Raw genomic sequence first — 22,071 nt, forward strand, 5'->3', positions numbered from 1 at the left:
AATCATCTATCTCAAAATGTTACGGCAAATTAAACCAACAGAAAGTAAAAGGAAGTAAATAATAAAGAAAAATGAATAGTATAGAAAATAAATAAGACCGTTTCTTGCTGCAAAACATCTCAAAGATTTCTAACAAGGATACATGGCAACCATCGTACAAAGAATAAATCTTGGAATAAAAGTGAGTGCAGGCATTATGGAAGCACAGATAAGACCTTTCATACTGTTGGGGGTGTGAGTGTAGAAAAGACATGCAGTAGTAACAGAAGGGAGAAGAGCAGAGGCCAAGGCATAATACAGCTCAGGATCTGTTTAGGGACCTCAAAAAATCATGCACAGCTAGAGCTAGAGGTGTAGCGCAGGGGTAGGGGCAGGAGCTGGGGGCAAGAGAAAAAGACTAGCAGGGGTGAATAGAGGCTGCTTCCTAATGTAAATCTCTTGCAGACACAGTAAAGAGCTTGAACTTTATCCTGTTCCTCCTGAGAACCCTATTTAATCAGCATGGAGAGATAGGATCTGGATTTTAAAGATAAGTAACAGAAGCTCAGGGAAATATGTTACTTCCTAAAGGAAAAACTTTCTTCCTCCAATCTCACAGCACTTCTGTTATCAGATGTGTTGGTTTTTCCACACCAAGTAATTCTTCAATTCTTGGCAGACATGAACTGGGTGTCCTACAGTTTAACTCTAAACTGATACTCACTGGCCAGATGAGTGCAGACCCCACAGATTAAGGGCTCAGTCCTAGAAGAATGCCCCCATTTCAGATGCCAGTCACAAGCCCCAGGCTGTCACCTGTACCATAAATCAGCTATAAATCAGGAGTTTCCACATCCAGCAACCGGCTATAAATCGGGGGTTCCACATTCCATACTCAGGTTTGATAATTTGCTAGAACTGCTCACAGAAATCAAGAAAACTCTTACATTTACCAGTTAATTATAAAAGACATAACAAAGAACAGATGAACAGCTACATGAAGAGGTACCCAGGCAGAAGTCCAGAAGGGTCTTAAGCACAGGGGTCTGTCCCTATGGTTTGAGGTATACCACCCTCTCAGCATGTGGGTGTGTTCACCAACCCAGAAGCCCTCCCAAACCCACAGTTTAGGGATTTTCATGGAGACTTCCTTGGGTAGGCATGAGTGACTACTGATCTCCAGCCCCTTTTCCCCACCACCACCCAACTCCCCGCTGCCCCACCTGAGGGTAGCGGTGAGGCAGAAAGTTCCAACCTCCTAATTAAGGTGTATTCTTTCTGGTGATAAGCCCCCCATCCTGAAGCTCTCTAGGGGACCCTGACCACCAGTCATCATTAGCCTACAAAAAGACACCCATCTCTGGAGATTCCAAGGGCCTTCTTTAGAAGCTCTTGGCGTCAGGAACGGGGCGGGGGGGGGGGGGGGGCTTAAGACTGAATATTAGAACATGAAAATCAGTAATAGAAAATTTCACTAAAATGTAGTCCAGGTGATTTCACAGAGGGAGCTCTCATGCCCTACCATCACTGGTAGTCAGCTGCAGACCCAACAGGAAGAGCCGAACTTGACCTTGCACCCAGATACTACTCTACAATTCCAGAAGAAGAGAGGCTTTCTTTATACTTTGGGCAGTAGCTCAGCCAATGAAAAGCCACCATACTATAAACTCCCAGTTCATTCTAATGGACTTGTAATTTATAACAGCCTTCTCAACTTACCCCTTTCCTCCTTAAAAAAGCATGCCTCTCCTTTTATTCCCTCTAATTTGCCTGGGTTTTGCCAGTTTATTGGTTTTTATTTTTTAAAGATTTTGTTTATTTATTCATGAAAGACGCAGAGAGAGAAAGGCAGAGACACAGGCAGAGGGAGAAGCAGGCTCCCTGGGGGGAGCCCCATGTGGGACTTGATCCCAGGACCCCGGGATCACGCCCTAAGCCTAAGGCAGACACTCAACTGCTGAGCCACCCAGGTGTCCCTTGCCAGTTTATTTGCCCTGGATTGCAATTCTTTTATTCCTAAAAAGCCTTTTTTTTTTTTTTTAATAGTCATGTTTTTAGGTAATCTCCATACCCAACATAGGGCTTAAACTCATGATCCCAAGATCAAGAGTCACATGCTCTACCAACTAAGCCAGCCAGGCACCCCTAAATAAGCCCATCTTTTGCTGGTAAAATAACTGGAAATTTTTATTTTTATTATTATTTTTTTAAGATCTATTTTAGATAGAGAGTGCGAGCAGGGGGAAGGACAGAGAGAGAGGGAGAGACTGGTCAGAAGCCCGTCAGAGTTAGGGCTTAATCCCAGGACCCTGAAATCATGACTTGAGCCAAAATCAAGAATCAGAGGCTCAAAGGACTGAGCACAATCCAGGCACCCCCTGGAAATTTTGTGGGGTTTTTAAAAAGATTTTATTTATTCATTTGAGAGACAGAGAGTGAGCACAAGCAAGGGAAGAGGTAGCAGAAAAGGGAGAAGCAGACTCCCCACTGAGCAGGGGGCCCAATGCAGGGCTCAATCCCAGGACCGTGGGATCACAACCTAAGCCGAAAGCAGATGCTTAAGCAACTGAGCCACCCAGGCACCCTGGCAGTTTTTATTTTCAAGATTAAAAAACAAAATATGATCCTCGCACCCTATCACATACAAAGTTACATGGGTTTGAGGAGCTTTGTGTCAGGAACCTGAGGCAGAGACCAAGTATATTTTATTATGTCATGCTTGCTAAAATAACATAGCAAAAAAAAAAAAAAAGACCAAATTCTTAGCACATACACACAATTCTTCTGTGCTTAATCCACTTTTTGTCAAAGGCCTTTATATAAGAAATAAATATAAGTAAGGTTATTCATCATAAAAGCATCAGAAAGAATTGAGTTGATGGACATTACTAAGAAGGCCATGCTTTCATACTGCAAGGAACAAGTCACTTCTCAAATACAGGTAGAAAGAGCAAGGCCAGCATGCAACTGTCATCAGCTGTAACTCTGATGAAGCATACCTCTTGCTTAGCAAGCTATTACTCCATCCACTGAAGACAGCGTAGCAAGTACAGAGCCAGTAGAGATGAGAAAGTAGACAGAAGTGGCAGCTAGGCGGGACCAACCTCATCAGTTGGATCCCAACACTGTAAGATCCAGGCTCCTGCCTTCTCTATACCACAGGTGGTAAGGCCCTGATTAGCCTAATCTACTCAATTCAAAAATGCAAAAGACTGAAACGGACACTAGAATATAGGCTTATTTATCTACAATGATAAATAAAACCCAAGCCTAAACAGTCTGGCCAGGAGGGGTGATTCATTCTGTCCCTGGACATCAAGACACATGAAAAAACAATTGTGATCAGGTACTTCACTAAAACAAGAATTAAAAATGATGAATTCAATGAACCAGCAATCATATTTCTTGGTATCTACCCAATGAGTTATGTCCACACAAGAGCCGGCACACAGACTTTTTAAAATAGATTTTATTTATTTATTCATGAAAGACAGAGAGAGAGGCAGAGATACAGCAGAGGGAGAAGCAGGCTCCATGCAAGAAGCCTGATGCAGAACTCAATCCCGAGACTCCGAGATCACGCCCTGAGCCAAAGGCAGATACTCAACTGCTGAGCCACCCAGGTGTCCCCACACAGATATTTATAGCAGCTTTCTTCATAATTGCCACAACTGGAAGCATGGACAAACTGTGATACCTCCAGACAATGGAATATTATTTAGCATTAAAAAGAAATGAGCTATCAAGCCATAAAAAGATAAGGAGGAAATTTAAATGCACATTACTAAGTGGCAGGAAAAAAAGGCAAAACTATAGAGACAATTATCAGGGGTTACCGGGTTTAGGGAGGAGGAAGAGATGAACAGGCAAAGCACAGAGAATTGTTAGCCCACTGAAACTATCTTATGCAATATTATAATGGTGGATGAAGTCATTGTACATTTGTCATAACCCATAAAATGTACACCACCCAGAGTGGAAGTCTAATGTAAATAACGGACTTAGGGTGATTATGAGAAATACAGAATCTTCCATCTCTATTAAGCAATGTTACTAATCTGATTCATTCGGTGTTGGTCTTTACAAAATTACTCTCCTCAGAGAGGGCACATGTTTAGAGGCTTCAACTACTGACAATAGCTCATAGCTGAAACAAAGTCAAAGTTTCGATATCTCAGTGGCTGAAATCACACAATTATAAGATTTGTCTAAACTGCCTCAGGTTCTCTGAAATTAGAAGTAGGTTTGTCTTCAGCGCTATCCTAAGGCAGTTGTGCTCTAGGAACATGTCATTGTCACCTGGAAGCAGTCTTTTGCTTTTGTATTCTGTATGTCTAAAAAAACATTTGCAATAATTTATAATTTTAAAAAAATCAGGGAAAAGAAAACTAGGTGCAGGGAGATTAAAACCCATTAACAAAAAGGGGGTGATGGGGAGGAGGGATAAGAAGCACTTAAAAAGCAGAGAATTACTAAAAAAATAGCAATGTCGTACAAAATCTAGCTCTGGCCTTCCTTGCAACAAGAAAAAGATGCAATTCTCTTGACCAGTAGTAGAAACTTTTGTTTGGGGTGCCTGGGTGGCTCAGTCGGTGAAGCGTCGGCCTTCGGCTCAGGTCACGATCCCAGGGTCCTGGGGTCAAGCCCCATATCAGGGCTCTTTCTCTGCCCCTCGCCCCGCCCCCCACTTGTCCTGTCTCTCACTATCTCTCTCTCTCAAATAAATAGATTTTATAAAAGAAGAAACTTCTTAGTTCATTAGAAGAAAACGTTTCCTAAGCTGATAGTCAATTGTCCCAAGAGTGCTTGGATAAGAAGCATCAAATTAGCTAATGATGAACACATCCTACCTGGTAACAGCTTTACCACATATTCACTGGTGTTGCACAAGTGGCTATTCCTAAGGAATAAACACTCAACCATTCTCAAAAGTGTGGAATCAGAATCTTCGAGAGAGCATGCTAAAAAAATGAGTCCTAAGCCATAACTCCAGCCTACTCAATTAGAATCTCTGGATATAGGGCACCTGGGTGGCTCAGTGGTTGAATATCTGCCTTTGGCTCAGGTCATGATCCCGGGATCCTGGGATCAAGTTCCGCATCAGGCTCCCTGAGGGGAGCCTGCTTCTCCCTCTACCTATGTCTCTGTCTCTCATGAAAAAATCTTAAAAAAAAAAAAAAAAAGAATCTCTGGATATAGAATCTGAGAATTTATATTTTTATTTTATTTATTTTTTTTAAAGGCTTAAAACGTATTTTAATAAGTTGATGCTGCATTACTGCTCCATTTCTCAGAAAAACTCCAAAGGTATCAGGGACAAATCAAACATGGTACACCAATAAAAAAAATGCACAGCATAACTACCTAAGATAGGCAAGGCTAAGAGCTACTGTCTGACCTTCAGCATACAGCAACCCTGTTCCCAAGATTGTACTAGGACTATCAAAAGCTGTGAACAGCATCATACACATAAAAGGGCCCTTCCTGGGTTGTCCTTACCCAGAAAAAAGATGGAGGCAACTTAACACAAGATTTTTTAAAGATACACTAAAATGAAAATCTCTAAGAGAAAGGTCTTCCTTAGAACATGAAGGGGTAATATACTGGATATAACAGAATCATATGTATGTTGTCTGTGACCTCTGTGGACATTTGCCTGAATTCCCACCTGTGAGTGAATGAAATGGGGCTAAGGTCATAGGGGGATGCTTGTTTTTGTGGTATATGTGGCAGTGTCTATGGGGTTGGAGGATATAAGAATGAGAAAGCAAAAAGAACAGGATGGACAAGAATGGAATGATCAAGATTAATGGGGGCTCTAACTGGATCCATTTTGCCATGGTTCCACACCGCCCCCCCCCAAGACCCTCAACAATCACATGAGACTTCAGGAATGCACCACACAGAATCAATTAGTTAAACGATATACCACACAGAACTGATTTGTTAAATATCGCCCCTCCCTTGCCTTCAGCCTCCAGTAAACTCCCTCAAAGTAGTACAGGCAAGGAAGACCTAACTATTGGGAGGAATCCCTAACACTTTTCCAGGGCAGAATTCTGGCTAGTCCAAAAAGGGTCCTGCTTTTAAGGGTTTTTGGGAAACTAGACATTGAAATTTTTATTAGTATTGGCGACGTTTGTTTGGAGCAAATTCAGCTCCAGGAGCTGCACGGTTGAATGCAGGAGGGGTTCCACCAATTGCCCCAATTCCTTCCATTGTAGCAGCCTGGCCAAAGCGTTCAGTTATTGGTGGGGTCAATCCCAAGGTTCCATCTGGCATCATAGTGGCAGGTCCTGGAGGAGCTGGGGTACCAGCTGGCACTGGAGCAGGGGGCATGGCACCTCTATTGTTTATGCCCATAGCACCTCCCATAGCCATCTGCCCCATCCGTATCTCCTGTTCTCTCACATTAGGGAATGTTCCCTTGAATCCTTCCTGCTGTCGCTGCATCATTTCTTCCCGTTGCCGCTGCATCTCTTCCTCTCGGCGCCTGCACTCCTCTTCTTGCCTGAGCTCCCGTTGCTTTCGTTTTTGCACTTCTTGGTTGTGCAGCTCTTCCATCCTCCTAAGTTCTTCTTGATGCCTCATCAAATCCTGTCTCATTAGCATGACCTGGTGCTCATGGCGAGCAGCCTCCATCTCCATCTCCAGCTTCTCACGAGCTTCCTTGATGTTGCAGTCCACTTGGTCCTGCTGCTGCTTCTCCATCTCAATCAGTGCCTCCCAGCGCATGGCATCCTCGTACTCAGAGGAGCCAGGCTATGCAAATCTGGGTGGCTGCTCTTGCTCCTTGTGAAATTGCTGATTCTTTATAACCAGTTTCTCTGGAAGTCCCTCTTCATCATCCAACTGGTCCATGGGCTCCACAGTCACAGGCCGAGGAAATGCGATTAGCAGGAAGGAGTCTTCACTGCACCTGTCCAGAGCTTTCCGAGCAGCGGGCTTCCCTGAGAATTGAACAATGCCTTTTCCTGAGGGCCTTCCTCGATCATCCATAATGACTACAGCCCTCTCCACCTGGCCAAACACGGAAAAGGCTTCCTCCAGCAGTTCATTGGAAACATACTGAGGAAGGTTTCAGACTGTAAGGGATGCACTACGGCAGGCAAAGCGCACACGCAGCTGCTTCCCACAAAGTGACATGTTGTCCAATTCTACTTTGGCAATCTCCGCTAAGGTTCGTGTTTCCAAGCAGATAAAACCAAAGCCCTTATCCTTATGAATGAAGACTTCTCCTGCTTTCCCATATTTCTCAAATAGTTTCCTCATCTCCTCTTCAATGATATCAGGAGGAAGATTGCCCACCAAGAGCCAGCTACGTTGGGTGAAGGTCTTCTCTCCTGGCTTCCTAAAATTCTTCAGGTCAATAGTCAAGCCTTCATTTTGGCTGCTGGCTTGTTGCCCATTTGCAGGTATTGGTGGCAGTGGTGGCTGCTGCTGTTGCTGCTGATGGTGCTGCTGGTGGTGATGCTGATGATGCTTCCTTGGAGTATGGTTTTGCTTCTCCAAGTTAAAGGTTTTATTGCTCTGCATTTTTGCACCCCGCTACCGACTGTTCTCTCCTCAGAGTAACAGCGACGCTACACAGCCTCTACCATCCCCGAGAATTTATATTTTTAACAAGTACCCCAGGCACACTGCATTAGACTTCCCTTCTTCAACAGATGTTATCTTGGCTAGGTTTCTAATTACAGTGAAATGACAACAATTTCAAACTAAGAGAAGGTATCATATATTGCTAATCCAAATATAAGGCACAGGATTGAGAAGGATAAAGTTTAATTTATTAACAACCACACTTTCTGGCCCTGAGGGTTGTAAATTAATAGATTTTTAAATTTATACATAAATTTCCTGACAGATGGCAATGAGTACCACACTCTAACAAAAATCAATATTCTATGATGATTTTCCTATAGATGGAAATGAAGTTGTGCTGAGAAAAGAGGTTTTCTTTTTTTTTTTTTTCTGATTCACAACAATAAGAACAGCAAAACCAATAATATCTAACATTCAAAAAGCTCTTACTTCCTACCAGGCATAGGTCTAAATGCTTTATATATATATTAATTCACTGAATCCTCATAACGACCCTTCAAAGTAGAGGGCCATCCACTTTAGTGCAAATGTGAGCTACAGAAATACCACTCAGGAGCAATCATTCTCTCTCAGGAAGCAATCCCACATCTGTCCAAAGCCTCAAACAAGTACACACTTGAGTACCAAATTTTTTGCATCTATAAATATGGAATGACCAGGGGCCTAAAACACTTGAAGTTACAAATTACCAAGTGCCTATCACTCCTATAATAAAATCTGCCACCAATTTTAAGCAGGGCTACACACCAGTAATAAATAAGCTATAAAAAGCATCCTGAAATAATTAAATGCATTACTTATTTAAGTTACACTATTTATGATTTTTCATCTGAATTCTATCATGTGTCTGTCAAAGACAACAACTTTGGGTGGTTTTTGTTTTTTTAAGATTTTATTCATTTATTAGAGAGAGAGAGAGAGAGAGACCACAAGCAGGGGGAGCAGCAGGCAGAGGGAGAGAAGCAGGCTCCCCACTGAGCAAAGAGCCCTACATGGGGCTCCATCCCAGGACCCTGGGATCACGATCTAAGCCGAAGGCAGATGCTTAACCAACTGAACCACCCAGGCACCCCAACAACTTTGGCTTTAACACAATGTTTAAATGTTCTTCTAGACAACAAGTAGTAAATTTAGCCATTTCTTCCATCAACTCCCAGAACATGAAAACATATCCTGTCATCACCACATTTAAACACACATATACATTTCTATTTGCTGTGGTAGGAGGACAAAAGCATGATTCATCTGAAAATCTCTTAAAGAACAGCACTATTATACATATTTCATGTAGAAATTTGCTACCAAATAATTTGTGTTGACTCTGATTCTCAATATATGTATTAGTTCAATAAAAGCTGTGAAATACTTTAGAGGCACCTGGCTGGCTCAGTCCATAGAGCATGTGACTCTTGATCTCAGGGAAGTGAGTTCAGGCCCCACGTTGGGCACAGAGATCACTTAAAAAAAAAGAAATACCTTGGGCAATATAACTCAACTCATTAATAATGTCAAAAACCTAAAGTGGATAAATAAATGCTACAAAAGCCTTAAAATGTTAAATAAACAACTTTCTTCTTTGGCAAAAAAAAAAGTATAACAGTAACAATTAGACTCAGATTTTCTTTATATGAGGGAATAAGAAACTCACAACTAAAATTAATAAAAAAGGGGCACTTAAGTGGCTCAGCTGGATAAGCATCTGACTCTTGGTTTCAGCTCAGGTTATGTTCTCAGGGTCATGAGATCAAGGCCACTGGCATGGAGCCTACTCTCCCTCTGCCCCCGCCCCTCCCCCGCCACCCCCCATCCCATATCACCCTCACTCACATGCATGTGCTCTCTTAAAAAAAAATTAAATATAAAAATAAAATACATAAAATTAATCAAGACAAAGGATAGTGCAGAATTTTAATGGTATAAACAGGTTAAAACACCTAAAATTTTGCTGAAATAAGTCAGACAGAGAAAAATATCACGACTTCACAAGGAATCTAAAAATCAAAATAAACCAAGCAGAAACAGACCCATAGAGAACTGATGGTTTCCTTGAAGGAAGGGGCATTTGGGGGGATGGGAAAGATGGCTGAAGGGGAGTGGGAGGTACAGGCTTCCAGTTATGGAATGAGCGAGTCATGGAAATGAAAGGTCAGGATAGGGAATACAGTCAATGGTATTGTAGTAGCACTGTACAGTGACAAATGGTAGCTACACTTGCAGTGAGCATAGCATAACTACAGAGTTGTCCAATCGCTATGTTGTACACCTGTGCATGTCAACCACACTAAAAAAGGAAGACCTATCATTTTGAAGGACTATATGATTACCCATTTTAAAGAATAGATGCATGCCACCTTAGGAGTAATCTTCAAAGACTATAAACCACGAAGTTAATTAGGACAAAGTTTTTCAATAATCTGGTTTATTGATTGGCTTACATAAACCATAAAAGAACTCTATTCGCTAACATAATATGAATCAAAATTTGAGTTTGAAGTGTACATACTATTCTGTAAGAAAATGTTACTTTTTCGAGATACATGGTGAAGTATTTAGAGATGAAATGCTACTGTGCATATCATTTTGTTTAAAATGCTTAGGCAAAAAATTAAAAGTGATGAAGCAAAGAAGGCAGAATGTTAGCAATGTTAAATTGACATACAAGTATATACAAGTATTCCTTATACTATTCTCTGCTCTATGTTTGAAACTTTTATAACAAGTACTAAAAAAATACACGTCCTCCTTAAGCCTATTCTAATTCTAGGAATTAATATATATAAACAAATATAGCTGTGTCGACCAAACATAGCCAGAAACAACAACTAACCCATCAGGAATTAACACCCCTAGAGGTCAGGTTATGGCCTCCAAATACTATTGGCCACTTTAAAAAAAAAAAAAAAGCAGGCCTTTGGAGAAATTGCCATGCGAGATGTGGGCACCTGGGTGGCTCAACTGGTTAAGCGTCTCCTTCAGCTCAGACCATGATCTCAGGGTCCTTGGATCGAGTCCAGCATCCGGCTCCCTGCTCAGTGGGGAGTCCACTTCTCCCTCTCCTGCCTCTTTCTCCCTAATAAGGGACAATTTGAGCATCAATAAGGATAACAGCAATGGACTCAAACAGATCAAATATGCTTAAACCCATGACTTTATAAAGATTTTTAAAAATTCATTGGGTTTTCTAAGTCAATCAATTCATCTTAATGAAGACTAATAAATAAAAGGGAAAAAAATCTAACATTTATCTCCTGCCTTTCAAGCACCCAATTATTTTGGAAAGGACGGAATTAACACAAATTTTCCACGATATAAGCTGTCCATCAGAAGAATGATAAAAGAAAATTATTAGAATTCTACCATCTTGACAACCCCTAATAATCCATATAAAAATGTTCATCAAGAGCTGCTAACATCACAAAAAGTGATACTGCCAAACATTATGTGCCTCCTGACTGAAGTACACATCAACTAAAGAATATTCATACAAAAAAAAGAGATATCAAGCCTAAATCTAATAAACCATATATAAAACTACGAATTTATAGGAAATGTACAGACAGAAGCACATGTTAATGACATCATGTGGATGTAATCAGAAGAATCCAAAACATGGGAAATTTTAGAAGACAAACACAATTTTTTCAAACCAAATGTAAGGAAGAAAAAAAGGAATGTAGAAGATCAATCTAGGAAATCCCATATGCAGCCAACAGGAGTGCCAGAAAGAAAAAGCAGGAAAAATGGAAGGGTAAAAATTATCCAAGATAATCTTGGAAGAAAACATCTCATAACTGAAAATATACACGTGACCTCAATTAAATAGGCTTAACCAAGAAAACACCTACAACCAATCAGTGAAAAGAACACCCACCAGCTGGACACTACTGCTTTTCATCGTAAGTCCTTAGGCACTATATTTTACCACACTCATATATTATTTTGATACTAAACAAACAAACAAAAAAAAGGAAACAGCAGCAAGGCTTCAAAGTTGGCCCAGAAGATTAGTGAGTGCTGTTACTAAATGAAACTATAAGAAAATATTGTTATATAAGTATATTAAAAACATCATCCAAGACCTAAAAAAAAAAAATCTGTTTTTTTTCCTAAAGATGTTATTTATTTGAGAGACACAGACAGAGGGAGAGATAGAGAATGTGTAAGCATGAGTAGGGTGAGAGTAGAGAGAGAAGCAGACTCCCACTGAGCAGGGACCAGGATCATGACCTGAGTTGAAGGCAAGTGCTCAACCGACTGAGCCATCCAGACACCCTTTTTTTTTTTTTTTTTTTCTTTCATCATGGGAATTATAATGGTCCTCTAAAACACAAGAAAAGTGGTGCCTGGGTGGCTTAGTCAGCTAAGCATCTGCCTTCAGCTCAGGTCATGATCTCAGGGTTCTGGGATTGAGTCCCACATAGGTCTCCCTGCAGGGAGCCTGCTTCTCCTTCTGCCTATGTCTCTGCCCCTCTGTCTCTCATGAATAAATAAATAAATTCTTAAAAATAAATAAATAAATAATATCTCCATAAGAACTTAGAAGAAATATGTTTCAACTATTATATTTAAAATTAACATTGTTACTACAGAATAAATGGAAACCAAAATACTGTAGGGCCATTTACTTTAGTCACTGTATATAGGTAGACAGTAATACCAGATTTGTTACCATAAAAATATTACAAAACAATAACTAAGGGCAAAGAACCATGAAGACAATCACCCAAGAAGAAATAAAAATATAATGTATATATTGATTGATCTGCAGCAACTCCAAGTATATGGATACAAGAATATCCAGTAATGAATATATAATTTTAAGCATATAAATGTATATTAATCAAAGATCTACTGATACTATTTCATTAATTAAATCAGTTAACCATCACATGATACAAATTAATTTAGAAAAAGTGCTTCCTCACTCCTACATTAATAAAACAATTCTAATCAGACTCTTCAAATACAGTTATAACATGTTTGAAGTTAGCATCTGACTATATTCACTAAGGATGATTTTAGAATACCTCACACAATTATCTAGGCTATTTCCTATTGCTGCTATACAACCATACAAATTTTTTTTAAGATTTTTTATTTATCTAGGAGAGATAGCAGAGTGAGCAAGGGAACTCAAGTAGCGGGAAGGGGGAGTGGCAGAGGGAGAGGGAGAAGTAGGCTCCCTGCTGAGCAGGGAGCTGGACAGAACTTAATCCCAGGACCCTGAAATCATGACCTGAGCCAAAGAAAAGATGCTTAACTGACTGAGCTGCCCAGGCGCCCCCACAAATTTATTGTCTTACAGTTTTGGAGGTCAGAACTGAAGACAGGGTGCCTAGGTGGCTCAGTTGATTGAGCATCTGCCTTCAGCTCAGGTCATGATCTCAGGGTCCTGGGAGCTAGCCCCATGTCAAGCTCCCTGCTCAGTGGGGAGTCTGCTTTTCTTTCTTCCACTATTCCCCCCCACCCCCCCACCCCCGTTCATGCTCTCTGGGTGTTTCTCTCTCTCTCAAATGAATAAATAAAATCTTTAAAAGAAAAGAAAAAGAAGCCTGAGGACAGTCTCACTGAACTAAAATCAAGGTGTTGCAGAGCTGTGTTCCCTTTCAGAGATTACAGAGGAGAATTTGTTGCCTTGCCTTCTCCAGCTTCTAGAGGCTGCACACATTCTTTGGCTTCTCGACCCTCATTCATCTTCAAAGCCCACACTGGCCAGTCGAAACTTTCTTAGAACACTCCATTCCAGCACTGCCCTCTTCTGCTTCTACTTCCAAGGATCCTCGGGATTACACTGAGCCCACCTGGATAATCTCCCTATCTTAAAGTCAGGTGATTAGCAACCCTAATTCTTCTTTGCCATGTACCTGAACATAATGCTTTCAAGTCTTGGGACATCTTTGTTCTAAGGGGAGGAAATAAAACAGATGAACATAGGGACAGGGAAGGAAAAATAAAATAAGATAAAAACATATGCCCACTACAGCATATCCTCTTCACTTAAACTCTTTTTAAAATCTGCATATGGCGGCTCCTGGGTGGCACAGTTGGTTAAGCATCCAACTCTTGCTTTCAGCTCAGATCATAGTCTCAGGGTTGTGGGACCGAGCCCCACGTCAGCACAGTATTCAGTACAGTCTGCTTGAGACTTTGATTTTATCTCCCTTTCCCTCTGCCCCTCCCCACCAAGCACATGCTCACACATAATTGCACTCTCTCTCTGAAATAAATATTTTTTTAAATTTTATTTATTTATGATAGTCACACAGAGAGAGAGAGAGAGAGAGAGAGAGAGAGAGGCAGAGACATAGGCAGAGGGAGAAGCAGGCTCCATGCAGGGAGCCCGACGTGGGATTCGATCCCGGGTCTCCAGGATCGTGCCCTGGGCCAAAGTCAGGCGCTAAACCAGTGCGCCACCCAGGGATCCCTGAAATAAGTATTTTTTAAATTAAAATTAAAAACTGAAAAAAACCTGGATATGATACTATGCATATCAAGAAACCTGAACATGATCTCAGGAAATTAAATTTCCAACCCAAGCCATTTGCAAAACATTACAATTGCTTTCCTTCTTTTTTAAGTAAATTTTAAAACTGTTTATCTACAACAATAGCTAACACTATGTGCCGATAACTAGTCTAAATGCTTCAAACACCTTCATTTATTTATTTATCACAACAGCCCTACAACATCCAGTGAAACAGCCCCAGGAGTAATTACTAAATCTGTGTTCAATTTCTTTGCATCTTTGTACCAATTTCATCTGTTGACTTCTAAAAGAAATTCAAAGTAGCACCAATTGAGGTAAAGTAATAGAGAATGTCCCATATGATGAGATAATTAATAGAGTAAATACACAGAAGCTCTTTCTTTGCAGAATTATAATTTGAGGGGGAAAACTTGCCTGATAATAAATATATGTAGGAAATGTCAAACTAACAGGCAATTTAATAAGTGAAAATAATATGTACCACTTCATATTCCCTAAATTACCATGAAATAGCTTCCATCTGTATTACTGAATTTGTGATGTGCTACTCCAATCTGCCTTTAGAAAGTGGGATTTATGCCCACCATCTGCTGAGAATACTAGCTTCTGGCAATTAGCCCTCAACTATGAGCCCACTTCTAAGAATTGTCTCCACTAAAAAAAGTGCCTGGCATCCCCTTTCCACTAAAAAAAGTGCCTGGCATCCCTTTTCCACGATAGATCATCACAGGTATAAATGCCCAGCCCCTCTTCTCAGGAAAATCTCTGAAGGGCCACCCTATCTTCAGAATTGCCCACAGGTCAGTTGAAACTTTTGTTCAGACTATATCACAGGGGCACCTGGCTGGCTCAGTCAATGAAGCATGCAACTTTTCTTTTTTTCTTTTTAATTCAAGTTAGTTAACATATAGTATTACTTGTTCCAGGCGTAGAATTTAGTGATTCATCAGTTGCATATACCACCATTTCATCAAGTGCCCTCTTTAATGCCCATCTCCCAATTACCCCATCCCACCAACCATCTCTCCTCCAGCAACCCTCAGTTTGTTCCCTATAGTTAAGAGTCTTTTATGGTTTCCCTCCCTCTCTGTTTTTATCTTACTTTATTATCTGTTTTTCCTTCCCTTATGCTACATTCATCTGTTTTATTAAATTTCACATGAATGAAGTCATATGGTATTCATCTTTCTCTAATTTTGCTTAGCTTAATACACTCTAATTCCATCCACATTATTGCAAATGGCAACATTTCATTCTTTTTGATGGCTGAGTAATATTCCAGTGTGTGTATGTGTGTGCCCTTCTTTATCCATTCCTGCATGAATGGACATTTGGGCTCTTTCCATAGTTAGGCTATTGAGGACATTGCTGCTATAAACACTGGGGTATGTATACCCCTTCAAATCACTATCTTTGTTCCCTTTGGATAAATACCTAGTAGTGCAATTGCTGGATGTAGGGTAGTTCTAGTTTTAACTTTTTGAGGAACCTCTATATGAGCATGCAACTCTTGATCTCAGGGTTGTAATTTCAAGCTCCATGTTGGGTGTAAAGATTACTTAAAAGTAAAAACTTAAAAAAATAAAAAATAAAAAGTTTCTGCAGAGAGAAGGAAACAAAGGTAATCTATGGAACTGGAAAAGATATTTGCAAATGACATATCTGATAAAGGGTTAGTATCCACAATATATAAAGAACTTATATATTTAAAATGGGAAGTTTAAAAATGGGAAGACACAAATAGACATTTCTTCAAAGAAGACATTCCAATGACCAACAGACCCATGAAAAGATTCTCAACACCCCTTGACATCAGGGAAATACAAATCACAACCACATTGCAAAATCACCTCACACCTGTTGGAATGACTAACATCAAAACATAAGAAACAAGTGTTGGTGAGGATGTGGAGAAAAAGGAACCCTCATGTACTGTTGGTGGGAATGCCAAATGGTGCAGCCACTGTGGAAAATAGTATGGGAGGTTCCTCAAAAAGTTAAAAATAGACCTACCCTATGATCCAGTAATTCCACTACTGGGTATTTATCCAAAGAATATGAAAACATTAATTCAAAAAGATATGAGCATCCTTATGTTTACTGCAGCATTATTTACAATAGCCAAATTATGGAAGCAGCCCAAGTGTCCATCAGTTGACAAATGAATAAAAAAGAGGTGGTAGTACACACACACACACACAATGGAATATTACTCAGCCATAAAAAAGAATGAAATCTTGCCATTTGCAACAACATGGATGGCTAGTGAGTAAATTGCTAAGTGAAGTAAGTCAGAGAAAGACAAATACCATATGATTTTGCTACTATGTGGAATTTAAGAAACAAAACAAAGGAGTAAAGGGGAGGAAAAAGAGAGATAAACCAAGAAACAGACTCTTAACCGAGGAGAACAATCTGATGGTTACCAGAAGGGAGATGGGTGGGGGGGATGGGTAAACTACATGAAGGAGATTAAGAATACACTTATCTTGACAAGCACTGAGTAATGCATAGGATTGTTGAATCACTATATGATATGCTTGAAACCAACATAACAATGTATGTACACTATACTGAAATTAAAATAATAAATTAAAAAACAACACAATGATACCGTCTAAAAGAAAAAAAAACCTTCTGTAACTATGTATGGTGATGGATGTTAATTAGATCTATCTTGGGATCATTTTGCAATATATACAAATATCAAGTTATTATTTTGTACACCTGAAACTAATATACTGTCATATGTCAATTATATCTCAATTAAAAAATGTAAACAAAATGATGCTACAGGGGGGTGCCTGGGTGGCTCAGTCAGTTAAGCATCTGCCTTTGGCTCAGGTCATGATCCTAGGCTCCTGGAGTAGAGCCCTGCATCAGGCTCCCTGCTCAATGGAGAACCTGCTTCTCCCTCTCCCTCAGCCCCTCCCCCCATTCATGTACCTGCTCTCTCTCTTTCTCTCTCTCTCAAATAAATAAAATGTTAAAAAAATAAATAAAAAAACCCATAAATGTGTACCAAATAATACATGAAAAAAGATATCACAAAATCATATGCATATCAATTTAAACTGCTTTACTTACATATACACAGGGATTAGTGACAAAAGAAATTTCCAAAAATTCTTAGTTTTTGAGGTTAGGATATGAGAATTCAAGATTATTAGTTACTGTTTAAAGTTTACTCACAAGATATTTTAAGGTTAAATATAAAATAGGAACACTAAATAATTAGATAAGTGTAAAATTCAATAAAACCATAGAATACCACAGGATATTATTACCCAAACACAATAATTGCATACAGGAAGCATCTATAAATTGGTTGTTAGTTTCTTCAAAATCATTGTTACAAAGCACTACAAAGAAACTCTAAAATAAATAAATACATACACGCACACACACACACAATTATAAATTACCTGCCACAGGAGGGACAATACCAGAAAATCGCACTGTTGCATGTTCTCCATTAACTTCAACTCGTCGACCAATGACATCAGATGTCAAAGTGTCATTCATTATCACATAGCCAGAATCCAAATATGAGATCTATGAAGAAAATTTAAAAATTGACAAGGATTAATAAAGTCCTTTTAAAAAAAAGATTTTTTTTTCAGGCAGCCCAGGTGGCTCAGCGGTTTAGCGCCGCCTTCAGCCCAGGGTGTAATCCTGGAGAGCCGGGATCAAGTCCCATGTCAGGCTCCCCGCGTGGAGCCTTCTTCTCCCTCTGCCTGTGTCTCTGCCTCTCTCCCTCTCAATCTGTGTCGCTCATGAATAAATAAATAAAATCTTTTTAAAAAAATGTTTTTTTTTTTTTTTTTCACTTCACTGAGACATCTTTGAGGTCAACACTCCTGGCCAACTTAGCCTTCATATTTTGGTGAAGAGAAGGGCCTATAGGTATAGGTGCCTATAGGCATCAAATATTCACATAATTTGATTTTACTTCACTAATTGTATTTTGATAACATATTTTAAAAATATTGCTTAACTCCAGTTAGCTCACATCACATAATTTGTCTATTCTGCCATTTACTGAAGAGTCTGGGAAGGAGAGAATAGAAAAGAGGGAGATAAAAATGATAGAGAATAGGGAAAGAAAACAGGCATATTGGCATTGTTATTTTTTCAGGAAGGGAGAAAAACTCAAACTCATAGATAAGGAAACAACACATATAATGAACAATAAATAGTAAATTAAACTCTAGAGGCACCTGGCTAGCTCAGTTGGTGGAGCATGCAGTTCTTGATCTTGGGGTTGTGAGCTCAAGCTCCACGTTGGGCATAAAGCCTACAAAAAAAATTAAACTCTAATAAAAATATAGAATCCTAAAATCAAAGAGAAAGAGGAGGTCTTAAAGGGAGACTGAGTGAAAAGTATCCCCAATCTAGGGATGATAACTACGTCCAACCCCTAATTCATAGGAAAGCAGAAGACTCAGGAACATGCCAAATGACATTCCAAGGGTGTGGCTCCCCAAATCTAGACAGTGGGGAACCCTACTGTCAAATAAGTCTGTTTCTTCAACAAACAAAACACATTGAGGGAGAACAAACAGATTAAAAGAAACTTAAGAAATACGTCAATTAATTGCAATATATGGACTTTATGTGGATTCCAATTTTAAAAAACTGTAAATGACTTTAAAGTAAAAGAAATTATGAGAATATTTAAAATTTGAACACTGACTAGATTTTATATTAAAGAATAACTGTTGAGGGCAGCCTGGGTGGCTCAGCGGTTTAGCGCCACCCTCAGCCCAGGGCCTGATCCTGGAGACCTGGGATCGAGTCCCACGTCAGGCTCCCTGCATGGAGCCTGCTTCTCCCTCTCCCTGTGTCTCTGCCTCTCTCTCTCTGTGTCTCTCATGAATAAATAAATAAAATCTTAAAAAAAAATAAAGAATAACTGTTGGGACACCTGGGTAGCTTAGTAGTTGGGTGTCTGCCTTCAGCTCAGGGCATGATCCAGGAGTTCTGGGATCAAGGCCCTTATCGATCCCTGCGAGGAGCCTGCTTCTCTCCCTATGTCTCTGCCTCTCTCTCTGTGTCTTTCATGAATAAATAAATAAAAATCAATTTTAAAAAGATTCAATGAAATCCTTTTCAAAATACAAATCATATTTTTCATAGATCTAGAACAAATAATCCTAAAATTTGTATGGAACCACAAAAGACCCCAAATACCCAAACCAATCTTGAGAAAGACAAGCCTGGAGGTATCACAATCCCAGATTTTGAGTTATATTACAAAGCTGTACTAATCAAAACAATGTGGTACTGGCACAAAAAAAGTTCAATAGAGCGGAATCAAGAGCTCAGAAATAAACCCACCCTTCTATGGTCAATTAATTTATGACAAAAGATGCAAGAGTATATAATGTCTCTTCAACAAATGGTGTTGGGAAAACTGGACAGCTACATGCATGAATGAAACTGAGCTACTTTTTTATACCATACACAAAAATAAACTCAAAATAGATTAGACTTAATTGAGTCCTGAAACCAAAAACTCCTAGAAGAAAACATGGGCAGTCATTTCTTAGACATTGGCCTTAGCAACATTTTTCTAGATATGTCTCCTGAGCCTAGGGAAACAAATACAAAAATAAACTATTGGGACTTTATCAAAATAAAAAGTTTCTGCACAGTGAAGGAAACAATCAACAAACCAAAGGCAACCTACTGAATAGAAGATATTTGCAAATGACATATCTGATAAGATAAATAATAGAGAATTTACATAACCCAACACCAAAAATACAAATAATCAATTAAAATGGGCAAAGGACCTGAATAAATATTTTTCCAAAGAAGATATACAAATGATCAATAGACACATGAAAGGATGCTCAACATCACTCATCATCCAGGAAATATAAACCAAAACCACCATGAGATATCACCTTATACCTGTTAGAATGACTAGTATCACAAAGATAAGAAATAACAAGTGTCGGTAAGGACGTGAAGAAAAAGGAACTCTCATGCACTGCTGATGTAATGTAAACTGGTGCAGCCACTGTAGAAAACAGTATGGAGGTTCCTCAAAATATTAAAAATAAATACTGTATGATTCAGCAATTCCAGTACTGGGTATTTACCCAAAGAAAATGAAAATACTAATAATTTGAAAGGATGTTTGTGTGTGGGAAACAAAGGCAACAGAAAAATTAAATTTCCTTACTACTTATATAGCCCATTGACAGGTCCTTGAAATAGAGTGGCATTCCTCTAGGGACTCAGCTGCCTCAATGCTGACACTTAAAGGCAAAAGGCAATCTTAGCCTGACCCCCAGGTAAGTCTACTTTAACATATAAAAATTCCTTTGGAAACTTTCTTTATCTCTACCCTCCCATATTGGCTATCATCCCCCAAGAATATGACACACCAATATACATCTGAAGGGCCTCATGACTAAGGTTTTACTAAACAGTAATAAATGAGCTTTTTCTAACAGTAGCTAGCCCCCTCAAGGTCCTGGAAACCTTAAAGACTTATGCCATCCTAACTTCCTCCCAATCTGGAAGTATATAATCAGCCACCCCCCATGATCCCAGCACAGCTCTTTCTGCCCAGCGGTCCTGTCTCCGTGCTTTAATAAAACCATGCTTGCACCAAAGACATCTCAAGAATTCATTCTTGGCCATTAGCTTTGAACCATTGGCTAGAAAAGACCAATGCCATACAATTTTACTCATATGTGGAATCTACAAAAAAAAAAGAACAAATGAATAAACAAACAAAAAGCAGAAGCATACCTTAAATACAGAGAACTGATGTTTGCCAGGGCTGAGGGGATTGGGGGTATGGGCAAAATGTGAGATATAGGCTTCCAGTTATGGAATTAGGAGTCACAGGGGTATAAGATATAAGGCACAGCACAGGGAATATAGTCAATGATATCATAATAGCATTTAGTGGTGACAGACAGTAGCTTCACTTGCGGTGAGCACAGCATAACATATAGAGAAACTGAATCACTATGTTATATACCTGAAGCTAATATACCGAAAAATAAAAACAATTTTAAAAAATAATAAAGATTCAAATGTAAAAAAATTTAAACGTTTAAATTTAATTATAATTTTGCTTAAAGTTTTCACTAGTTTTAAATGCCTTTTTCAATTTTCATTAAGATGTAAATAGAATTTTCTTACAATTGAAATAGATACGTAATGTCTGTTCTACTTTATTTATTTTAAAAGATTTTATTTATTTATTCATGAGAGACACAGCGAGAGAGAGACACACAGAGAGAGAGAGAGAGAGAGAGAGAGAGAGGCAGAGACACAGGCAGAGGGAGAAGCAGGCTCCATGCAGGGAACCTGACCTGGGACTCTATCCTGGGTCTCCAGGATCACGCCCTGGGCTGAAGGCGACACTAAACCGCTGAGCTACCCAGGCTGCCCTACTTCTTTTATTAACATTTTCTGTATAGCCACAGAATCACCACATTAATCTCTTCAATGTTGACCTATGGATACCACAACTTACCTAATGATTTCTCTATTGCTATATGTTTCCATTGTTTACTATCCCAAAGAAAACAGTTAAAAACACCTTTCATTTTTAAGTTATTCTTGTCCTTTGAAGTATCTCCTTGGGAAAAATTGAGACATTCCAAGTGAATTAATATATTTAAGATTTGAGAAAGCCATGGCCAAACCATCCATTCATCAAAAAAAGGTTACATACTGACACTGACACTAAGAGAAAATCTACTTGTTTACTTGTTTCTATAGTCATAAATTCTCATGAAGAACTTTCAAATCAGGTCTTCTCTATCCTATTCTTGTACAGCTAACTTATTTTTAAAGCAATCTCTATACCCAGTTGGGGTTTGAACTCACAACCCCAAGATCAAGAGTTGTACACTCTACTATTGAGCCAGGTGCCCCCTGCATAACTAACTATTGAGGTAGGACTTAACACATCATAACATGATGTGTAAATGTAGGACTCTACATTTATATATATTACACATTGAACAATC

At 39.3% G+C, this 22,071-nt stretch overlaps 1 protein-coding gene and 1 pseudogene across 3 annotated transcripts in view; both read right to left on the bottom strand.

Annotated features, from left to right (window-relative positions):
• TBCE (tubulin folding cofactor E) overlaps positions 1–22,071 on the bottom strand; it is a 78,719-nt gene that overhangs the window by 43,511 nt on the left and 13,137 nt on the right. For all 3 annotated transcript variants that reach the window (XM_038533856.1, XM_038533857.1, XM_038533855.1), the window contains one exon: positions 17,494–17,623. In XM_038533856.1, coding sequence (XP_038389784.1) covers positions 17,494–17,593 — 100 coding nt within the window. In that variant the 5' untranslated portion in view covers positions 17,594–17,623. The remainder of the gene's footprint in view (positions 1–17,493; positions 17,624–22,071) is intronic.
• LOC102154261 lies at positions 5,868–7,600 on the bottom strand (annotated as a pseudogene).

Source organism: Canis lupus, chromosome 4, assembly GCF_011100685.1.
Source record: "Canis lupus familiaris isolate Mischka breed German Shepherd chromosome 4, alternate assembly UU_Cfam_GSD_1.0, whole genome shotgun sequence".
Lineage (NCBI taxonomy): Eukaryota > Metazoa > Chordata > Mammalia > Carnivora > Canidae > Canis > Canis lupus.